Source organism: Trachypithecus francoisi, unplaced genomic scaffold, assembly GCF_009764315.1.
Source record: "Trachypithecus francoisi isolate TF-2019V2 unplaced genomic scaffold, Tfra_2.0 Lachesis_group20, whole genome shotgun sequence".
Classification (NCBI taxonomy): domain Eukaryota; kingdom Metazoa; phylum Chordata; class Mammalia; order Primates; family Cercopithecidae; genus Trachypithecus; species Trachypithecus francoisi.
The window spans coordinates 54472015-54490531 of record NW_022681466.1 but is presented as its reverse complement, the minus strand read 5'-3'; the positions used below and the strand labels follow the sequence as shown (position 1 = coordinate 54490531).

Below are 18517 nucleotides of genomic sequence, written 5' to 3'. Positions count from 1 at the left end.
TTGGAAGTAGAAAAAAATAGTGGTCTCACTACTTACTTAGATGTGATTCACTAGTCACCATGAACTTTGACCGTAAGGATAATTAGAGGAAATAGGGCATTTGCTTGTGCTGAGTGGCAGAACTAACACTGAGTGGGCACCTGTCATGAGTTAGGCTTGTACTATGGGTGTTTTTTTTTTTCTTTCTTTTTTTTTTTTTTTTTTAAAGACGGAGTCTTGCTCTCTCGCCAGGCTAGAGTGCAGTGACATGATCTCGGCTCACTGCAACCTCTACCTTCTGGGTTCAAGCAATTCTCCTGCCTCAGTCTCCTGAGTAGCTGGGATTACAGGCGCCTGCCACCATGCCTGGCTAATTTTTGTATTTTTTAGCAGAGACGGGGTTTCACCGTGTTAGCCAGGATGGTCTCGATCTCCTGACCTCGTGATCCACCCACCTCTGCCTCCCAAAGTGCTGGGATTACAGGCGTGAGCCATCGTGCCCAGCCTCGTACTATGTGTTTTATATACAGTTGACCATTGAACAACACAGGTTTGAGCTGTGTGGATCCACTTATATGTGGATTTTTTTCAGTAAATACAGTTGGCTCTGCATATGTGTGTGTTCTGCATCCACAACCAAATGTGAATGGAAAATGCAATATTTGCAGGATATGAAACTCACTGATATGGAGGGCTGACTTTCTATATACACGAGTTCCCATAGGGACAACTGCTGGACTTGAGTATGTGCAGACTTTGGTATCTGCAGGGGGTCGTGGAACCAAAGCTCCAAGGACACCAAGGGATGACTGTATATTCTCTCACTAAATCCTCAGCACTTCACAAATAAGGAAACTAAAAGCCTAGGAAGGTTAGCTAGGTAACTTGACTGAAGTCATACAGCTAGTCAGTAGTAAAAATGAGATTTAAATTATTTGGCTTAAGGTCCACATTCTTTTCATTTACCAACCTGCTCCTTGTACTCCTTAGGTTTTTAGAGACTGGAGAAGTACAGCAGGTGCCTGGATCTCTGGGGCATTCGCCTTGTGGTCCATCCAGCTTAGGCATTTGCTTAGCCTACTTTATGTGGGAGGATTTGGCCATAGAGGCCAGGGCATTTCGGGAGAATTGAAAGTGTTAAGAATTGATGGTTCTTAGGCCGGGCGCGGTGGCTCAAGCCTGTAATCCCAGCACTTTGGGAGGCCGAGACGGGCGGATCACGAGGTCAGGAGATCGAGACCATCCTGGCTAACACGGTGAAACCCCGTCTCTACTAAAAAAAAAAAAAACTAGCCAGGCGAGGTGGCGGGCGCCTGTAGTCCCAGCTACTCGGGAGGCTGAGGCAGGAGAATGGCGTAAACCTGGGAGGCGGAGCTTGCAGTGAGCTGAGATCTGGCCACTGCACTCCAGCCTGGGCGACAGAGCGAGACCCCGTCTCAACAAAAAAAAAAAAAAAAAAAAAAAGAATTGATGGTTCTTGTGTTATTCATTCATGTTTTCAGAGGTGACAGAGGACTTGGTTGAGCCTACTCTGCCTGGCCTATTCCTCCTCCAGCAGCTGCCAGACCAGGTCAAGGTTAAGATGGAGAACACAAGCGTGGTATTGTCCATGAATAGTCAAAAGAGGTGAGGTCTCTCCCGACACAGAAGATGGGAGAGTGATAGTGGGGGCTGTATGATGGTATCTCTATAACCAGCCTAGTAGTTGCTGAGCTTGTCTATGGGGAGAAAGGAAGTAGAAATGGTTACATCCATGTAGTGTGGGAAGAATAAAAAAAAAAAAATTATTACTAGTTTTGAGATGGAGTCTCGCCCTGTTGCCCAGGCCTGAGTATAGTGGTCCGATCTTGGCTTACTGCAACCTACGCCTCCCAGGTTCAAGCAATTCTCCTGTCTCAGCCTCCCAAGTAGCTGGGACTATAGGCGCGTGCCACCATGCCCGGCTAATTTTTTGTATTTTAGTAGAGGTGGGGTTTCACTGTGTTGGCCAGGCTGGTCTCGGTCTGCTGACCTCGTGATCCCCCTGCCTTGGTCTTCCAAAGTGCTGGGATTACAGGCATGAGCCACTGCACCGGCCAAAAAATAATTATTTTTAAAAAATAAAAATAAAATAAGTAGGAATGGCATGTCGCATCTTCCTGAGCCAGAATCTTTCTCGGTCCAGGCACCTGACTTGGACTCTGAAGCTGCTGCAGTTCCTGTACCACCGTGATGAGGATCAGCTGCCTCTTCGAAGCTTCACAGCAAACTCTGATATGGCACAGATGAGCACTGAACTCCTGCTGGAAGGTTCATGGGTCGGGGTACTGGTACTGAGCGAGAATGGGAGGACTAGGTACTCTCTTTGCTCATGCCCCATGTGGACTCCTTAATCTAATCTCAGTGTAACTGGGGAGCGGAAGGAGGGAACATACTGAGAGGAAATAGCTCCAGCTCACAAGTTTTGATGACAGTCTGTTTATCCCTTTGCTGGCTTCTGACCCTCTCCCAGTTTCTCTTGCCCTTCCAGTGCTCTCCTCTGATCTGTCCTCTCGCCTTTTACAGATGGGTTGTTGCTGTCCCAGAGTCGCCAGCGCATTGTCTGCCTCAGCTCCCTCAAGGCTAATGTGCAGGTGTGATGATTGTGGTACCAAGAATTGTTCCTTTCTCTACTTTCCCGCTACATTATTTCATTATGAGTTTGTGAAATAAAACCCAAGCCCACAGTTCTGGTCTTCTTATTTCAGGTGACCACCATTGACCTCTCAGCCTCCCTAGTTCTGAATACTTGCATCATTCACTACCGGCACCAGGAATTCTCTCACTGGCTGCACCTGCTAACACTGGAAACCCAAGGGTCAAGTTCACCTGTTCTTAAGCAAAGGAAAAAAAGGTCAGTCTGATCTTTTTCAGCCACCATCTTATCAGTTGGATTCCCTGGGATTCTTTTGGTCCAAAGTGGCATCTTGTGTTAAATATGTATTTGGTTGTTTGACCTCCTCAAATCTGAGTCTCAACAGCAATCCTGTTTTATGTATCTTTCCTATTAGACTAGACTCCTTGATGGCAGAATGTTGTCCTCTTTGTTTTTATGTCCTTGGTGCTTAGCATAGTGTTTTATACAAAATAAATGTTTGTTGAACTGAACTTAAATGATAAGGAATGTCTTTGTCTTGTCTGCCTTAGATTGTAAGGTGGCAGTCATGTCTTTGTGTAGTGCTTCTATTGTGCTGCACAGAGAACTTAAGGTTATGGTTTAGAAGTGATGCTTCTGGCCAGGCGCGGTGGCTCAAGCCTGTAATCCCAGCACTTTGGGAGGCCGAGACGGGCGAATCATGAGGTCAGGAGTTCGAGACCATCCTGGCTAACACGGTGAAACCCCGTCTCTACTAAAAAATACAAAAAGCTAGCCGGGCGAGGTGGCTGGCGCCTGTAGTCCTAGCTACTGGGGAGGCTGAGGCAGGAGAATGGCGGTAAACCCGGGAGGCGGAGCTTGCAGTGAGCTGAGATCCGGCCAGTGCACTCCAGGCCGGGCGGCAGAGCGAGACTCCGTCTCAAAAAAAAAAAAAAAAGTGATGCTTCTTGGTTATTTTAGGTTCAAGCATATGATATTGCTGGTGTTCATTGTATTTGGCCTATGAAAATGACAATTTTATGTGAGTCAACCTAATATCTTTCTGGGGTTCCTGCAGATTACCGTTAAGAGTAGCAATAAACTGATGAGTTCAGCCTTTTATCTTCTAGGTGTATCCCATCCTAAGAATCACAATAAAACTCTAAATTCTCACTCTGATTTTAAGAGCTTCAGAAACTGTTCCATGATAGGAAGCTGCAGTTCTTTTCTTACCAAACAATGATGTCTTGTCCCTATGCAGAACCTTCCCCCAAATCCTGGCTCCCATCATCTTTAGCACCTCCATCTCCAATGTCAACATTTCCATTCAGCTTGGAGATACACCGCCTTTTGCCTTGGGATTCAATTCTATCTCTCTGGGTAAGGCTCTCAGATGGAAAAGGAACAAGAATCTGTCCATTAATGCAGCTAGGCCCAATTCATGGCCACAGTGGTTCCATGCAATCCCTCTTTCTCACTTTTGTTCAGATTACCAGCACCTCAGGCCACAAAGCATCCATCAGCGGGGTGTCCTGACTGTGGACCACCTCTGCTGGCGTGTGGGCAGTGACTCCCACATTCAGCGGGCACCACACCCACCCAATATGCATGTTTGGGGTGAGGCACTTGTTCTGGACTCCTTCACACTACAGGTAGGTGGGGGCTTTGGTGAATAGGGGCCTGCACAGCTTTCCTCATCCTGTCATGCATCAGAGCACTGAGCATCCTTTTGGCAGCAGGAAGTGTATTAGGGAATTATAAAACTGTGCGCCTCCATACTTCTAATGGGATCGGTCTGCTTCTTCTCTAGGGTAGCTATAACCAGCCTCTGGGCCTGTCCAGCACCCAGTCAGATACCCTCTTTCTTGATTGTACCATTCGAGGACTTCAGGTGGAAGCATCAGATACCTGTGCCCAGTGTCTGTCTCGTATCTTATCCCTGGTGGGTCCACAATCTGGGAAGTCAGCTGTCTCTAGGCACTCTTCATTTGGGGAATCTGTGTCATTACTGTGGAAAGTGGACTTGAAGGTCGAAGACATGAACTTGTTCACCCTTTCTGCCTTGGTTGGTAAGTGGGACAAGGAGTCTATGCTGAAGTGTGCTACTTGGGAGACTGAGGCAGGAAAATCACTTCAACCTGGGAGGCAGAGTTTGCAGTGAGCTGAGATGGTGTCACTGCACTCTATCCTGGGCAAAAGAGGGAGATTCTGTCTCCAAAAAATAAAATAAAATAAGTAAATAAATATACTGAAGTGTGTAGTGTGTAACCTAAGCAGATTATGTTGGTTTAGTCTGCTCCTTCTCATTTGATGAAGCTGCTGAGCTGGAATTTTTCTGAATTAGAGGCACAAGATGCGTGAAAGTCTTGCATAAATATCAGGCTTCTTGATATTTCTTAAGGGCTTATGAAAGGCAAGTACTAAACAAGACATAAAAAGACAGCCTTAATCTAGTCAAGAGAGATCCATATAGCTTTTTATTTCCTTGTGTGTTTAGTTCTAGAGAGTAAATGGTATGTCTCTGTGCAATTTGTAGGAGTTAAGGAACTTCTTTGGCTCTGCCAAATCCAGTTAGGTTAAGAGAGGAAAGGGAAAGTTTCCTTAAAACCTAAGGAATGAACTTCGGGAGGCATGAGGAATAAAGATAATTAAGGGAATAAGTGAGAAAGGCGAGTGAGGACTTTTGTTGCCCTTTGAGAGCTGGGAACCAAGACTGACATGGTTTCTGGTTGTTAGGTGCTTCAGAGGTACGACTGGACACCCTGACTATCCTGGGCAGTGCAGAGACCTCCACTGTGGGAATTCAAGGACTTGTGTTAGCGCTGGTGAAATCAGTCATGGAAAAGATGCAACCCTGTTGCAAGGCCCCTGACATCCCTACCCCGGTGCTCAGCCTTTCCATGATCTCCATCACCTATCACAGCAGCATCCGCTCTCTGGAGGTAATGTTCCTGTGGAGAGGAGGGGCCAGGCTGGTTTTTCCCTCAGCTTAGACCCTTTCTCTGTCTTTTTTTTTTTTTTTCTTGTCTTTTCCCAAAACAGAGTCTCACATGTTGCCCAGACTGGTCTTAAACTGCTGGGCTCAAACAGTCCTCCTATCTTGGCCTTCGAAAGTGCTGGGATTACAGGTGTGAGCCACCACGCCCAGCCTCTCTTTTTAACTCATGTTGTGATTTTTTGTAACTCTTATGTTTTTAACTTTTTGTGGAATTTAAAATACATGCAAAACTAGAGAGAATATATAAGCTTCATATACCAAGATTCAATAATTACCAATTCATGACCAATTTCTTTTAATTATACTCCCACCAATTTCCCCTGCCTCAGGCTCTGGGATTATTTTGAAGTAGATAAGTAGGTATCAGACATATATAATTTCAACTATAAATGTTTCACTATGCATCTCTGAAAAATAAGGGGCTTTTTAAAAATAATGATCTGGTGTCATTTTGCTGAAGCCCTCAGCCCATCAAAAGACTGGAAGGAGTCAGACGATAGAGGCAGTGGCAGGTTTTGAGAGGCTTTCCAGTATCTTTATCCTCAGGGTAACAGATGGACATGGGACCCTCTTAGGAGGGTGGGCGTTTTCTTCTTTGTCAGACTTCACCTTTGGAAACTGAAGAGTTTCCTTTTTAGAGACTAGAACTTGAAAATTTTCTATCCTGGAATTTTACTTTTCTCTGTCCACTTAGCTATTCAGAACTGACTTTGTTTTTATTTTTTATTTTTATTTATTTATTTTATTTTTGAGACGGAGTTTCTCTGTGTTGCCCAGGCTGGAGAGCAGTGGTGCGATCTCAGCTCACTGCAAGCTCCGCCTCCCGGGTTCACACCATTCTCCTGCCTCAGCCTCCCGAGCAGCTGGGACTACAGGCGCCTGCCACCACTCCCGGCTAATTTTTTGTATTTTTTTAGTAGAGACGAGGTTTCACCATGTTAGCCAGGATAGTCTTGATCTTCTGACCTCGTGATCCACCCGCCTCAGTCTCCCAAAGTGCTGGGATTACAGGCGTGAGCCACCGCGCCCGGCCCCTGACTTTGTTTTTCAAGCTGACAAAGACACTACTCCCTCCTTGATGCATATTTTTACATAAGTCAGCTGTCATATTGACTTGTGTGCTCAGTACTTTATTATACTATATTTTGAGAATTAAATTGATGCAATCAATTCATGAAATTTTCAAGTTGACTGTTGCGGTGGTTACTAGACAGTGTAGTTGCTGATAGAAGGGTAACTCATAAGCAGAAACATGAAGGCAGATGATTTATTGAGTGCCTGCTGTCTGTACTAAGTGTACTATGGTAGATACCAAAGAATGAAAACACATGGTCTCTATTTTCAGACAATTTAGAATCCAGTTGAGGAGAACTTGAAAAGTGTTAAGTGCTCTTAAATGTAAGACACTAACAACTGTTAGCTCAGCACGTTGGTGCTGACAGGAACAAAGCAAGGCAGTAATTAATGTGGTTACTCAGGAATAACTTCTGGGTGGAGATGGTTCTTGAGCCAGGTATGCATGTGTCATAATCCTTGCCATCTCTATTGTTTCATGACATGGTAATTGACAGATCCTTTTCTTCTGCTCCCTAAAGGTTCAGTGTGGTGCAGGGCTGACCTTACTTTGGAGTCCCCCAGATCACATGTACCTGTACCAGCATATCCTGGCCACTCTACAGTGCCGAGACCTACTAAGAGCCACTGTGTTTCCTGAGACTGTACCATCCCTTGCACTAGAGACTTCAGGAACCACTTCTGAGCTAGAAGGCCGTGCCCCTGAACCATTACCCCCAAAGCGGCTGCTAAACCTAACCCTGGAGGTGAGCACAGCCAAACTCACAGCTTTTGTAGCTGAGGACAAGTTCATTACCCTGGCTGCAGAGAATGTGTCACTGAGCCGGCATGGAGGTTCCTTGCAGGCATACTGTCCAGAGCTGGCAGCTGGCTTTGATGGCAATAGTATCTTCAACTTCAAGGAGGTGGAGGTACAGCTGCTGCCTGAGCTGGAAGAGATGATCCTCCACCGGAACCCCTTCCCTGCGCTGCAGACCCTTCGGAACCGTGTTTGGCTTCTCTCCCTTGGCTCAGTCTCAGTGGAGTTTCCTTATCAGTATGACTTTTCTCGAACTCTAGATGAGGCTGTGGGAGTTCAGAAGTGGCTGAAGGGACTGCATCGAGGGACTCATGCTTGGGCCTCTCCAGGCCCTGTCCCGCTCCCACCTGATCTACTCTTAAAGGTTCAGCACTTCTCATGGGTTTTCTTGGATGATATTTTTGAGGTGAAACTTCATGATAACTATGAGCTGATGAAGGATGAAAGTAAGGAGAGTGCCAAAAGACTGCAGCTACTGGATGCCAAAGTGGCCGCCCTTCGGAAGCAGCATGGGGAGTTATTGCCTGCCCGCAAAATTGAGGAGCTCTATGCCTCTTTGGAACGCAAAAACATTGAAATCTACATCCAGCGTTCCCGTCGTCTCTATGGCAACACACCCATGCGCCGGGCACTGCTCACTTGGAGCTTAGCAGGGCTAGAGCTGGTAGCTCTGGCAGATGCCTCTTTCCATGGTCCTGAGCATGTGGTAGAACAGGTTCAAGAGCTTGATCCAGGCAGCCCTTTTCCCCCTGAGGGAGTAGATCTTGTCATTCAGTGGTGTCGAATGCTCAAGTGCAATGTCAAGACCTTTCTGGGTAAGTAGTGTTTCCCTTATTTGCAGACCCCGTGTTTGCCCACTTAGCTCTAGGGAGCTCTCTGAGTGATTTCAGACGAACTAGGTTATATGGTTATATTGGGAACTGTGCTGTTTTGGATGGGTGGAGTGGGATGGGTGGGCTTCTCTTCCGTTCCTTTGTTCCTAAATTTCACCCTGAAATTGCTTATCTAACATAAAGGGAAAGCTAACACAGTCATCTTTAAGATTATTGTGTCTCTTGGATCTCAGTGCTATGCCCTTAACCTTCTGCTCCAGGGTCACTGTCATTTTTCAGCTTGCTGTCAACTGCCTGCCCTTGTTCCCTCAATTGACTTTGTAGATACAGATGGGTAAAATAGTGGTGAGGAAAAAGGCCCGAGAGTGTTCAGACTGCCCCTGAGTAGCCAGTGTGTACCCTTCCTCTGGTAACAGTTCGGATCAGAGACTATCCACGGTACCTGTTTGAGATCCGTGACTGGCGGCTGATGGGTCGACTTGTGGGCACCGAGCAGAGTGGTCAGCCTTGCTCCCGTCGGCGTCAGATCTTGCACTTGGGGCTTCCGTGGGGTAACGTGGCAGTGGAGAGGAACATGCCCCCACTCAAATTCTACCATGACTTCCACTGTGAGTAGAGATGGGGCAGTTGGTTTGGCTGAGGGACATTTGTGATGGGTGAAATAGGAGATGAGCTGAGGCCCTTCTGGAGTGAAGAAGGAAGAGAAGGGTAATGTTGTGAACAAGTTATAGCCTTTGTTCCTCTACCCCAGCGGAAATATTCCAGTACACAGTGGTATGGGGCCCATGCTGGGATCCAGCCTGGACACTGATTGGCCAGTGTGTGGACCTCTTGACCAAGCCCTCAGCTGACCCCAGCCCACCTTTGCCCTGGTGGGACAAGAGCCGTCTTTTGTTCCATGGAGACTGGCACATGGACATTGAACAGGCGAACCTGCACCAGCTGGCCACTGAGGTGAGGGGTGTCTTGATACTTTTTTCCTGTCAGGATAATATGGTTGAGGCCTGTATAGCACATGTGGGAAGAGAGAAAGATGCTGATACGGGAGATGAGGATGGTTTTCTTACCTATATCTCACCAAGTTCTTGGGGGTGGTCATAGGATCCATACAACACAACTGAAAATATGCACTGGGAGTGGAGCCACCTGTCTTTTCATTGGAAACCTGGTCAGTTTGTGTTCAAGGGTGACTTGGATATCAACGTGAGAACAGCCTCTAAGTGAGTGGAGTGAAGGGAGGGTCCTCCATGGGGTGAGGGACTAAGGTTGGAGGGAGGGGGAAGAGCCAAGGGGAAGTGAGTGACCAGGGCACTGAGGGCTGGGGCTCCGTTGTGAGGCAGGTATGACGACTGCTGCTTCCTTCACCTGCCTGACCTCTGCATGACACTGGACCTGCAGTGGCTATGCCATGGGAACCCCCATGATCACCATAGTGTCACTCTGCGGGCCCCAGAGTTCCTGCCTGAGGTGCCCTTGGGCCAGCTTCATGACTCCTACCGGGCCTTTCGCTCGGAGAACCTCAATCTCTCCATCAAGATGGATCTGACTCGGCACAGTGGAAGTGAGGCTTGGGCCTGGGGTAGTGGGGAGGAAGGGCTGGGAGGGCAGGCATGGACACTGGGGACTTTAGCTTGACCCTCTGGGGAGGGGAGGGGAGAAGAGCAAGGGAGAATCTAGGTTAGGACCTTTTTTTTTTTTTTTTTGTGGGGAAAGGGTTGGTGTCTTAGACCTTTTTGGTTGCTATAATAATAATACCACAAGTTTGGTAGCTTATAAACAACAAACGTTTATCTCTCACAGTTCTGGAGGCTTGAAGGTCCAAGATCAAAGAACTGACAAATTCAGTGTCATTGAGGGCCCATTCCTCATAGATGGTGCCTTTTTGCTGTGTCCTAATATGGTGGAAGGAGTCAGTGAGCTCCCTTGGACCACTTTTAAAAGGGCACTAATCCTATTTACGAAGGCTCCACCCTCATGGTCTAGTGACCTCCCAGAGGCCCACCTCTTTAACATCATCACCTTAGGGGTTAGTGTTTCAACATGAATTTTGGGGAGATGCAAACATTTAGACCATAGCAGTAGGGGAAAGCAGAGAGCTTAGATCCTTGAAAGAAGAGGGAGTGGGGGATGCTGAATGTGACGCTAGGTGCTATTTGGATTTTGGATTTTTAAACTTCTACAACCTGCAGCAAGGGAAGGATTTAGTTTTACCTCTGTGTTTCATCCATAACTAGGAAATGTCTGTCCTTCCCTTTGCAGCAATATCCCAACCCCGAATTCTGCTATATAGTAGTACCCTGCGCTGGATGCAGAACTTCTGGGCAACTTGGACTAGTGTCACAAGGCCTATCTGCAGGGGAAAGCTCTTCAATAACCTGAAACCCAGCAAGAAGAAACTTGGTCAGCACTACAAGCAACTTTCCTATACAGCCCTCTTTCCCCAGCTGCAGGTAAGGCACTGATGTCCCTGCTGACGTCTTCACTTTATTCTGCTTCTAGTTTTCTTGTTTCTCGTACTGAGTCCCTTAATCATCCCTCTCATGCCATCCTTTGTTCAGTGTTATGCTTTCTTGTTGCCAGGTACATTATTGGGCCTCATTTGCCCAGCAACGGGGCATCCAGATTGAGTGCAGTCAGGGCCATGTCTTTACTCGGGGGACTCAGCGGCTTATACCTCAAGGTAAAATCAAAGAGTCCTTTCATTTCTCCTATCCTGTTCCTTGTTGTTTTTCCCTTTCTCAGTTCCATTCCCCTCCTCCATCTCTGTCTTACACTATCCTCTGAACTGGTCAGCATGGTCTCTTTGTGCCTCTTTTTCTCAGCAGGCACAGTGATGCGGCGCCTTATCTCTGATTGGAGTGTTACCCAGATGGTGAGTGACCTAAGTCAGGTGACCGTTCACCTGATGGCTTCACCCACTGAAGAGAATGCTGATCACTGTCTTGATCCCTTGATAACAAAGACCCACCTGCTGAGCTTATCCTCCCTCACCTACCAACGGCATAGCAATCGCACAGCTGAGGAGGTACTGCCTGACACAGTTTCTTTATTACCTTATTTGTATTAGTAGGTATCTCAGCCTATTTGGACTGCCATAACAAAATACCAGAGACTGTTTTGGAGACTGGGAAGTCCAAGATTAGGATACCTGCATGGTTGGGTTCTGGTGAGGGCTGTCTTCTTGGCTTACAGATGACTGCCTTATCTCTGTCCTCACATGGCAGAGAGGGAGAGAGAGCACAAGTGTGCATGAGTGCTCTGGTTTCTCTTATTGTAAAAGCACTAATTCTGTCATGAGTGCCCCACCCTCATGATCTCATGTCATTACCTCCCAAAGGCCCATCTCCAGATACCATTACATTGAGGGTTAGGACTTCAACACGTGAATTTGGGGGGAACACAATAGAGTCCATAGGAGTAGGTTGCAGGCGAAGTCCCTGGTAATGTTTCTCATTATATTCCAAGCATGTATGTCATTACTTTATGACAGACTCACTTGATTTAGCTGTATTAGCATCCCTCTTTTCGAAAATACCTTTTCTTTCTCTCCTAAAAATAGTATCTTACTCTTGAGAAAATAGAGTAAAATTTTTTCCTAACACTGAAAAAAAATTGGTACGGACTTTTCCCCCAATTAGGGAAGGATTTTAAGTTGAAATTCTCAAGTCATTTAAAATACAGTGGGGGAGGGCTGGGTGCGGTGTCTCATGTCTGTAATCCCAGCACTTTGGGAGGCCGAGGCGGATGGATCGTTTGAAATCATGAGCTCGAGACCAACCTGACCAACATGGTGAAACCCCGTCTCTACTAAAAAAACAAAAAAATTAGCCGGGAAGGGTGGTGCATGCCGGTAGTCCCAGCTACGCGGGAGGCTGAGGCAGGAGAATCTCTTGAACCTGGGAGGTGGAGGTTGCAGAGAGCCGAGGTCGCACCACTGCACTCCAAGTGGGGTGACAGAGCAAGATGCTGTCTCCCAAAATACAAAAAACAAAACAAAACAAATAAAATACAATGGGGGCTGGGCTCAGTGGCTCACACCTGTAATCCCAACACTCTGGGAGGCTGAAGCAGGTGGATTGCTCGAGCTTAGGAGTTTGAGACCAGCCTGGGCAACATGTGGAAACCCTGTCTCTACCAAAAATACAAAAAATTATCTGGGTGTGGTGGCATGTGCCTGTGATCCCAGCTACTCGGGAAGCTGAGGTGGAAAGATGGCTGGAGTCTCGGAAATCTAGGCTGCAGTGAGCCGTGATCGTGCCACTGCACTCCAACCTGGGTGACAGAGTGAGACCCCATCTCAAAAATAAATAAATAGGCAAGGTGTGTTGATGGCTAATGCCTGTAATCCCAGCACTCTGGGAGGCCAGGGTGGGTGGATCCCTTGAAGTCAAGAATTCCAGACTAGCCTGGGCAACATGGTGAAACCCTGTCTCTACAAAAAATACAAAAAAATTAGCCAGGCATGGTGGCGTGCACCTGTCGTCCCAGCTACTCAGGAGGCTGAGGTGGGAGGATAGTTTGAGCCCAAGAGGCAGAGGTTGTGAGCCAGGATTGCACCATTGAGGCTGGGTGCGGTGGCTCACACCTGTAATCCCTACACTTTGGGAGGCTGAGGCAGATGGATCACTCGAGGTCAGGAGTTTGAGACCAGACTGGCCAACATGGTGAAACCCTGTCTCTACTAAAAATACAAAAATTAGGCCAGGTATAGTGGCTCACGCCTGTAATCCCATCACTTTGGGGTGCCAAGGTGGGCGGATCATTTGAGGACAGGAGTTTGAGACCAGCTTGGCCAATATGGTGAAACCCTATCTCTACTAAAAAATACAAAAATTTGCTGGGTGTGGTGGCGGGTACCTGTAATCCCAGCTACTTGAGAGGCTGAGGCAGGAAAATCTCTTGAACCTGGAAAGTGGAGGTTGCAGCCAGCCAAGATCGTACCACTGCACTTCAGCCTGGGTGACAGAGTGAGACTTTATTTCAAAAAAAATAAAAATAAAAATAAATAAATAAATAAATAAGCCAGGTGTGGTAGCACATACCTGTAATCCCAGGTGCTTGGAGACTGAAGCATGAGAATCACTTGAACCCGGAAGGCGGAGGTTGCAGTTAGCCAAGATCATGCCACTGCACTCCAGCATGGGTGATGGAGTGAGACTGTCTCAAAAAAAAAAAAAAAAAAAATCACACCACTGCACTTCAGCCTGGGAGACGGAGCCAGATTCTGTCTCAAATAAATAAACATATTTTAAAAATAAAATAAAGTGGGGCCAGTCACAATGGCTTGTACCCGTAGTTCCAGCTACTTGGGAGACTGAGGCAGGAAGACTGCTTGAAGCCAGGAGTTCAAGACCAGTCTGGGCAAAATAGACTTCCATTTCTCAAAAAAGAATTTTAGAGGAACTCTAAAAACATTTTTTTTTTTTTTTTTTTTTTTTTTTGAGACGGAGTCTCGCTCTGTCGCCCAGGCTGGAGTGCAATGGCCGGATCTCAGCTCACTGCAAGCTCCGCCTCCCGGGTTTATGCCATTCTCTAGCCTCAGCCTCCCGAGTAGCTGGGACTACAGGCGCCCGCCACATCGCCCGGCTAATTTTTTGTATTTTTTTAGTAGAGACGGGGTTTCACCATGTTAGCCAGGATGGTCTCGATCTCCTGACCTCGTGATCCGCCCGTCTCGGCCTCCCAAAGTGCTGGGATTACAGGCTTGAGCCACCGCGCCCGGCCTCTAAAAACATTTTTTAATAACAAAATACAGTAGGTATAGTTCAAATGTAATATAACACACAAGCCAAGACCACTTAGTTTTTCTTTCTCCAGGGTCTGTCTCCCCACCACACCCAGCGAATTTCTTTTCTTTTTTCTTTCTTTTTTTTTTTGAAACCGCGTCTCTCGTTGTCACCCGGATTGGAGTGCAGTAGCGTGATCTCGGCTCACTGCAACCTCCGCCTCCTAGGTTCAAGTGGTTCTCCTGCCTCAGCCTCCTGAGTAGCTGGGTTTACAGGTGCCAGCCACCATGCCCAGCTAATTTTTTGTATTTTTAGTAGAGATGGGGTTTCACCAGGTTGACCAGGTTGGTCTCAAACTCCTGATCTCATGATTTGCCCGCTTCAGCCTCCCAAAGTGCTGGGATTATGGGCATGAGCCACGGCACCTGGCCAACACGTTTCTTATTCAACAAACTTTTATCACTGCTTTTGTGGAAGAGCAGCATTGGGGGCAATTTCCATGCTACCTGAAGCCTTGAAGTCCTTTTCCTGTTTCATAGGAGCTCTCTACTCGTGATGGGGATCCTACCTTTCATACACATCAGCTGCACTTAGTAGATTTACGGATTTCCTGGACAACTACCAATCGAGACATTGCCTTTGGGTTATATGATGGCTACAAAAAGGCAGCTGTACTCAAACGTAATCTCTCTACGGAGGCCCTGAAGGGGTTAAAGATTGATCCACAGATGCCAGCCAAAAAGCCAAAGCGGGGTGTCCCAAGTAGTGCCTCAGCCCCACCTCGCGCTAACACTCCCAGCTTCAGTGGACGGCCTGATAAGGGGTCATCAGGAGGTAAGCTTGGGGAGATGAGACTTTATGGGTTTGGGTTTAGAACATGGATATGGGCTTGGACAAGAGTTTGAAAAGGACTGAGTCATGGCTGCTTCCATCTATGTGCAGAAGTAAAACTATCATTTTTCCTTCTTAGGCCACCTAAGTCTTATATATTAAGTAACAGTGATGTTGGGGCATTAAATGGTCTGGTCCCATGGCCAGAAGAGAATCAGAAGGAGAGTGATGGAGCCAAAACAAGATGAGTAAGGGAAAGAAACAAAGTGATAAATGCCACAAGAGAGAAATAAAAGAAAATGGGAGTAAAGAAAGAAAAAGAAAAAAAAGAAAACGGGGTGCAGTGGCTCACTCCTGTAATCCCAGCACTTTGGGAGGCTGAGGTGGGTGGGTCACTTGAGGTCAGGAGTTCAAGACCAGCCTGGCCAACATGGCAAAATCCCATCTTTAGTAAAAATAATACAAAAAAAATTAGCCAGGCAGGGTGGCATGTACCTGTAATCCCAGCTGCTTGGGAGGCTAAGGCACGAGAATTGCTTGAACCCAGGAAGTGGAGGTGACAGAGCAGGACTCCATCTCAAAAAAAAAAAAAGAATAAGGGGGTGGGTGTGGTGTCTCACGCCTGTAATCCCAGCACTTTGGGAGGCCAAGGTGGGCAGATCACGAGGTCAGGAGATCGAGACCATCCTGGCTAACACGGTGAAACCCCATCTCTACTAAAAATACAAAAAAATTAGCCGGGCATGGTGGCGGGTGCCTGTAGTCCCAGCTACTTGGGAGGCTGAAGCAGGAGAATGGCATGAACCCAGGAGGCGGAGCTGACAGTGAGCCGAGATCACACCACTGCACTCCAGCTGGGGTGACAGAGTGAGACTATCTCAAAAAAAAAAAAAAAAAAATGGAGTTACTACTGACAGGAGTGAAGGGGGGAATACCATCAGGGGAGAGTTGATTGAGGAAGTAGCATTTGAGCCAGGCCCTGAAAGCTTAATGTGGTTTGAACATGTAGAAATGGGGTGGAAGGGCAATCAAGGCGGAGGGAATAACCTGAGTAGGAGTGGAGTTTGAAAGCTTAGTATGTTCAAAGGAGAATCTTGAAAAACCCAAGCTCAAAAGTGTTTTTTCTGTTCTCTCACTCAGAAACAGTTGACACAGAAGACTTCTGTGAGCAAATGTGTGGGAATTTTTTCCCAACTAATAAGCAAGCAATTAATTCTGCAGCGGACACCAGTTGGGTGTCCTTTAATTCAGTTCAATTCTGACACTATCTACCTGGGGATAGCATCAGATGCCAAAGGTTGATGACTCAGTCTCTAAGCCCCCCGCCCCTTCCTTCATATGCCAGTCACAGGCTACAGGTTGCTTTATCTGTGCTTCTCACCACCTGGCTATAAACGGGTTCCCACGACCCCCTCCTTGGGTTCAATTAATTTGCTAGAGCAGCTCACAGGACTGAAGGAAACCTGTTTGCTGGTTTATTATAAAGGGTATTACAAAGGATACGGATGAAGGGATGCATAGTGCGAGGTATGGGAAGTGGCGGGAAGCTTCTATGCCCTCACCAGGCAGGCATGCTACGCCTCGGGAACCTCTACATGTTCAGCTATCCAGAAGCTCTCCAAATCCGGTCCTTTTGGGTTTTTAATGGAGACTTCATTATGTAGGCATGATTGATTAAACCACTGGCCATTGGTGATTAACTTAGCCTTCAGCCCCTCTCTTCCCAGGAAGTGTGTGTGTGATGGGGGTGGGGCTGAAAGTTATAACCCTTTAATCCTGCCTGGGTCTTTCCAGTGACCAGCCACCATCCTGAAGCTACTTAGGGGCTGCCAGCAACCAGTCAACTCAGCATACAAAAAAAAAAAAAAGACATCACTTTGGAGGCACTAATGATTTTAGATTTTGTATGCCAGGAAACAGGGAGGACCAAATATGTATTTCACAGTATCACAGAGAGTAAACAGTCTCTTTTAGTTGACAGAAAGAGTGAGAGAAAGGACTAGAAAGGAAAGCTGGGGTAGATCACCAAAGACCTTTCATATAGGGCTAAGGAGTTTTTGGTCCTTGTACAGTAGGCAGTGGTGAACTACTGAATGTTTTTGAATATGGGTGTGTCATCGTTTTATGAAGACAGATCTGGCAGTAGTGTGTAGGAGGATTGGAGAGGAAGAAACGAGGTGGGGAGACAAATTAGGAAACTATTATGGTGTCTCAGTAAGAAGCATTGAGGGCTGGGGCCAGGCACAGTGGCTCACACCTGTAATCCCAGCACTTTGGGAGGCTAAGGGGTGGATCACTTGAGGTCAGGAGTTGGAGACTAGCCTGGCCAACATGGTGAAACCCTGTCTCTAGTAAAAATATAAAAATTAGCCAGGCGTGGTGGTGCTACTCGGGAGGCTGAGATGGTAGAATTGCTTGAACCCGGGGGCGGAGGTTGCAGTGAGCCAAGATTGCGCCATTGCACTCCAGCCTGGGCAGTAAGAGTGAAACTCCATCTCAAGAAAAAAAATAAAAATAAAAATAAACATTGAGGGCTAGAACTAGGTAGAGGCAGTGGGAATGGAGATAAGATGGATGGAAACATTATTGTGCATATGGGAGAACTGGCCACTGGTTGGAAGGAGGAATTAAAGGGAGAAAATTATAACAACTTGATTTTGAGCATGATGGATCAGAAATAGAGCCTGGGACTAAACAGGTTTGGGGAGGTGTAGGGTTGTTAAGTTCAGATTTGGGCATGCTGAATTTGTGTCACTAGTAGGCTATCAATATAATGTCTAATAAACAGCTGGAAATTAGGGTCTAAAAGCTTAGGGCTATAAAGATAGATATTTGGGAATTTCAGCATAGAGCTAAGAGTTAATGCCAAGGATATTATTATAATTGCTTACTGTGTGGTAGGTACTCTGCAAAATATTTTTATGTATTATGCCATTAAATTTTCTTTTTTCTTTTTTTCTTTTTTTTTTTTTTTGGGATGGAGTCTTGCTCTGTCACCAGACTGGAGTGCAGTGGCGCGATCTCGGCTCACTGCAATCTCCACCTCCTAGATTCACGCTCTTGTCCTACCTCAGCCTCCTGAGTAGCTGGGATTACAGGTGTGCGCCACCACACCTGGCTAATTTTTGTGTTTTTAGTAGAGACGAAGTTTCACCATGTTGGCCAGGATGGTCTCAATATCCTGACCTCGTGATCTGCCCACCTCAGCCTCCCAAAGTGCTGGGATTACAGGCGTGAGCCATCGTGCCTGGCCCCATTAAACTTTCATAGCAATCTTATGAGAGAGTTACTCTTTTACAAATAAGGAAACTGCGACGCAGAGAGGCAGACTGCCCAAGGTCACAATACAGGCAGACTAGTTTGATTCTGGAGACTGTGCTCTTAACCATACACTCTGTTACACAAACCCATTAAGAGAAAGAACAGGAAAGAGAAGGGAACATGCCAAGGATGGATCTGAGGAGCTTAGACCTCAGAGAAGGAAGAGGGCCTGGAGACATAATCAGGGGAAGCAGCAGACCTAGGAGAACATAATGACATTGATGGCAAGAGAGTGGTTTCAAGTGGAAAAGAGTGGTCAAATAGTGTGTAAAATAATACGAAATGAGAAAAGGAATAAAATGGGGGCAAGGGAGAGATCATAGAGTAATACTTAAGAGAAAAAAGTGTTACCTAGCATTTCTC

General features: G+C 46.7%; 1 protein-coding gene across 2 annotated transcripts in view; it reads left to right on the top strand.

The window, feature by feature from the left end:
• Positions 1-18517, top strand: part of KIAA0100 (KIAA0100 ortholog) — a 33119-nt gene that overhangs the window by 3304 nt on the left and 11298 nt on the right. Inside the window, exons 8-24 of one of the 2 annotated variants that reach the window (XM_033181792.1) lie at positions 1482-1605; positions 2144-2268; positions 2524-2591; positions 2706-2851; positions 3834-3952; positions 4061-4224; positions 4383-4641; positions 5309-5514; positions 7166-8258; positions 8693-8884; positions 9028-9230; positions 9378-9496; positions 9617-9837; positions 10536-10726; positions 10857-10956; positions 11099-11301; positions 14542-14836. In XM_033181792.1, the coding sequence (XP_033037683.1) occupies positions 1482-1605; positions 2144-2268; positions 2524-2591; positions 2706-2851; positions 3834-3952; positions 4061-4224; positions 4383-4641; positions 5309-5514; positions 7166-8258; positions 8693-8884; positions 9028-9230; positions 9378-9496; positions 9617-9837; positions 10536-10726; positions 10857-10956; positions 11099-11301; positions 14542-14836 (3828 nt within the window). The remainder of the gene's footprint in view (positions 1-1481; positions 1606-2143; positions 2269-2523; positions 2592-2705; positions 2852-3833; positions 3953-4060; positions 4225-4382; positions 4642-5308; positions 5515-7165; positions 8259-8692; positions 8885-9027; positions 9231-9377; positions 9497-9616; positions 9838-10535; positions 10727-10856; positions 10957-11098; positions 11302-14541; positions 14837-18517) is intronic. The other variant, XM_033181793.1, reaches the window with a different exon arrangement.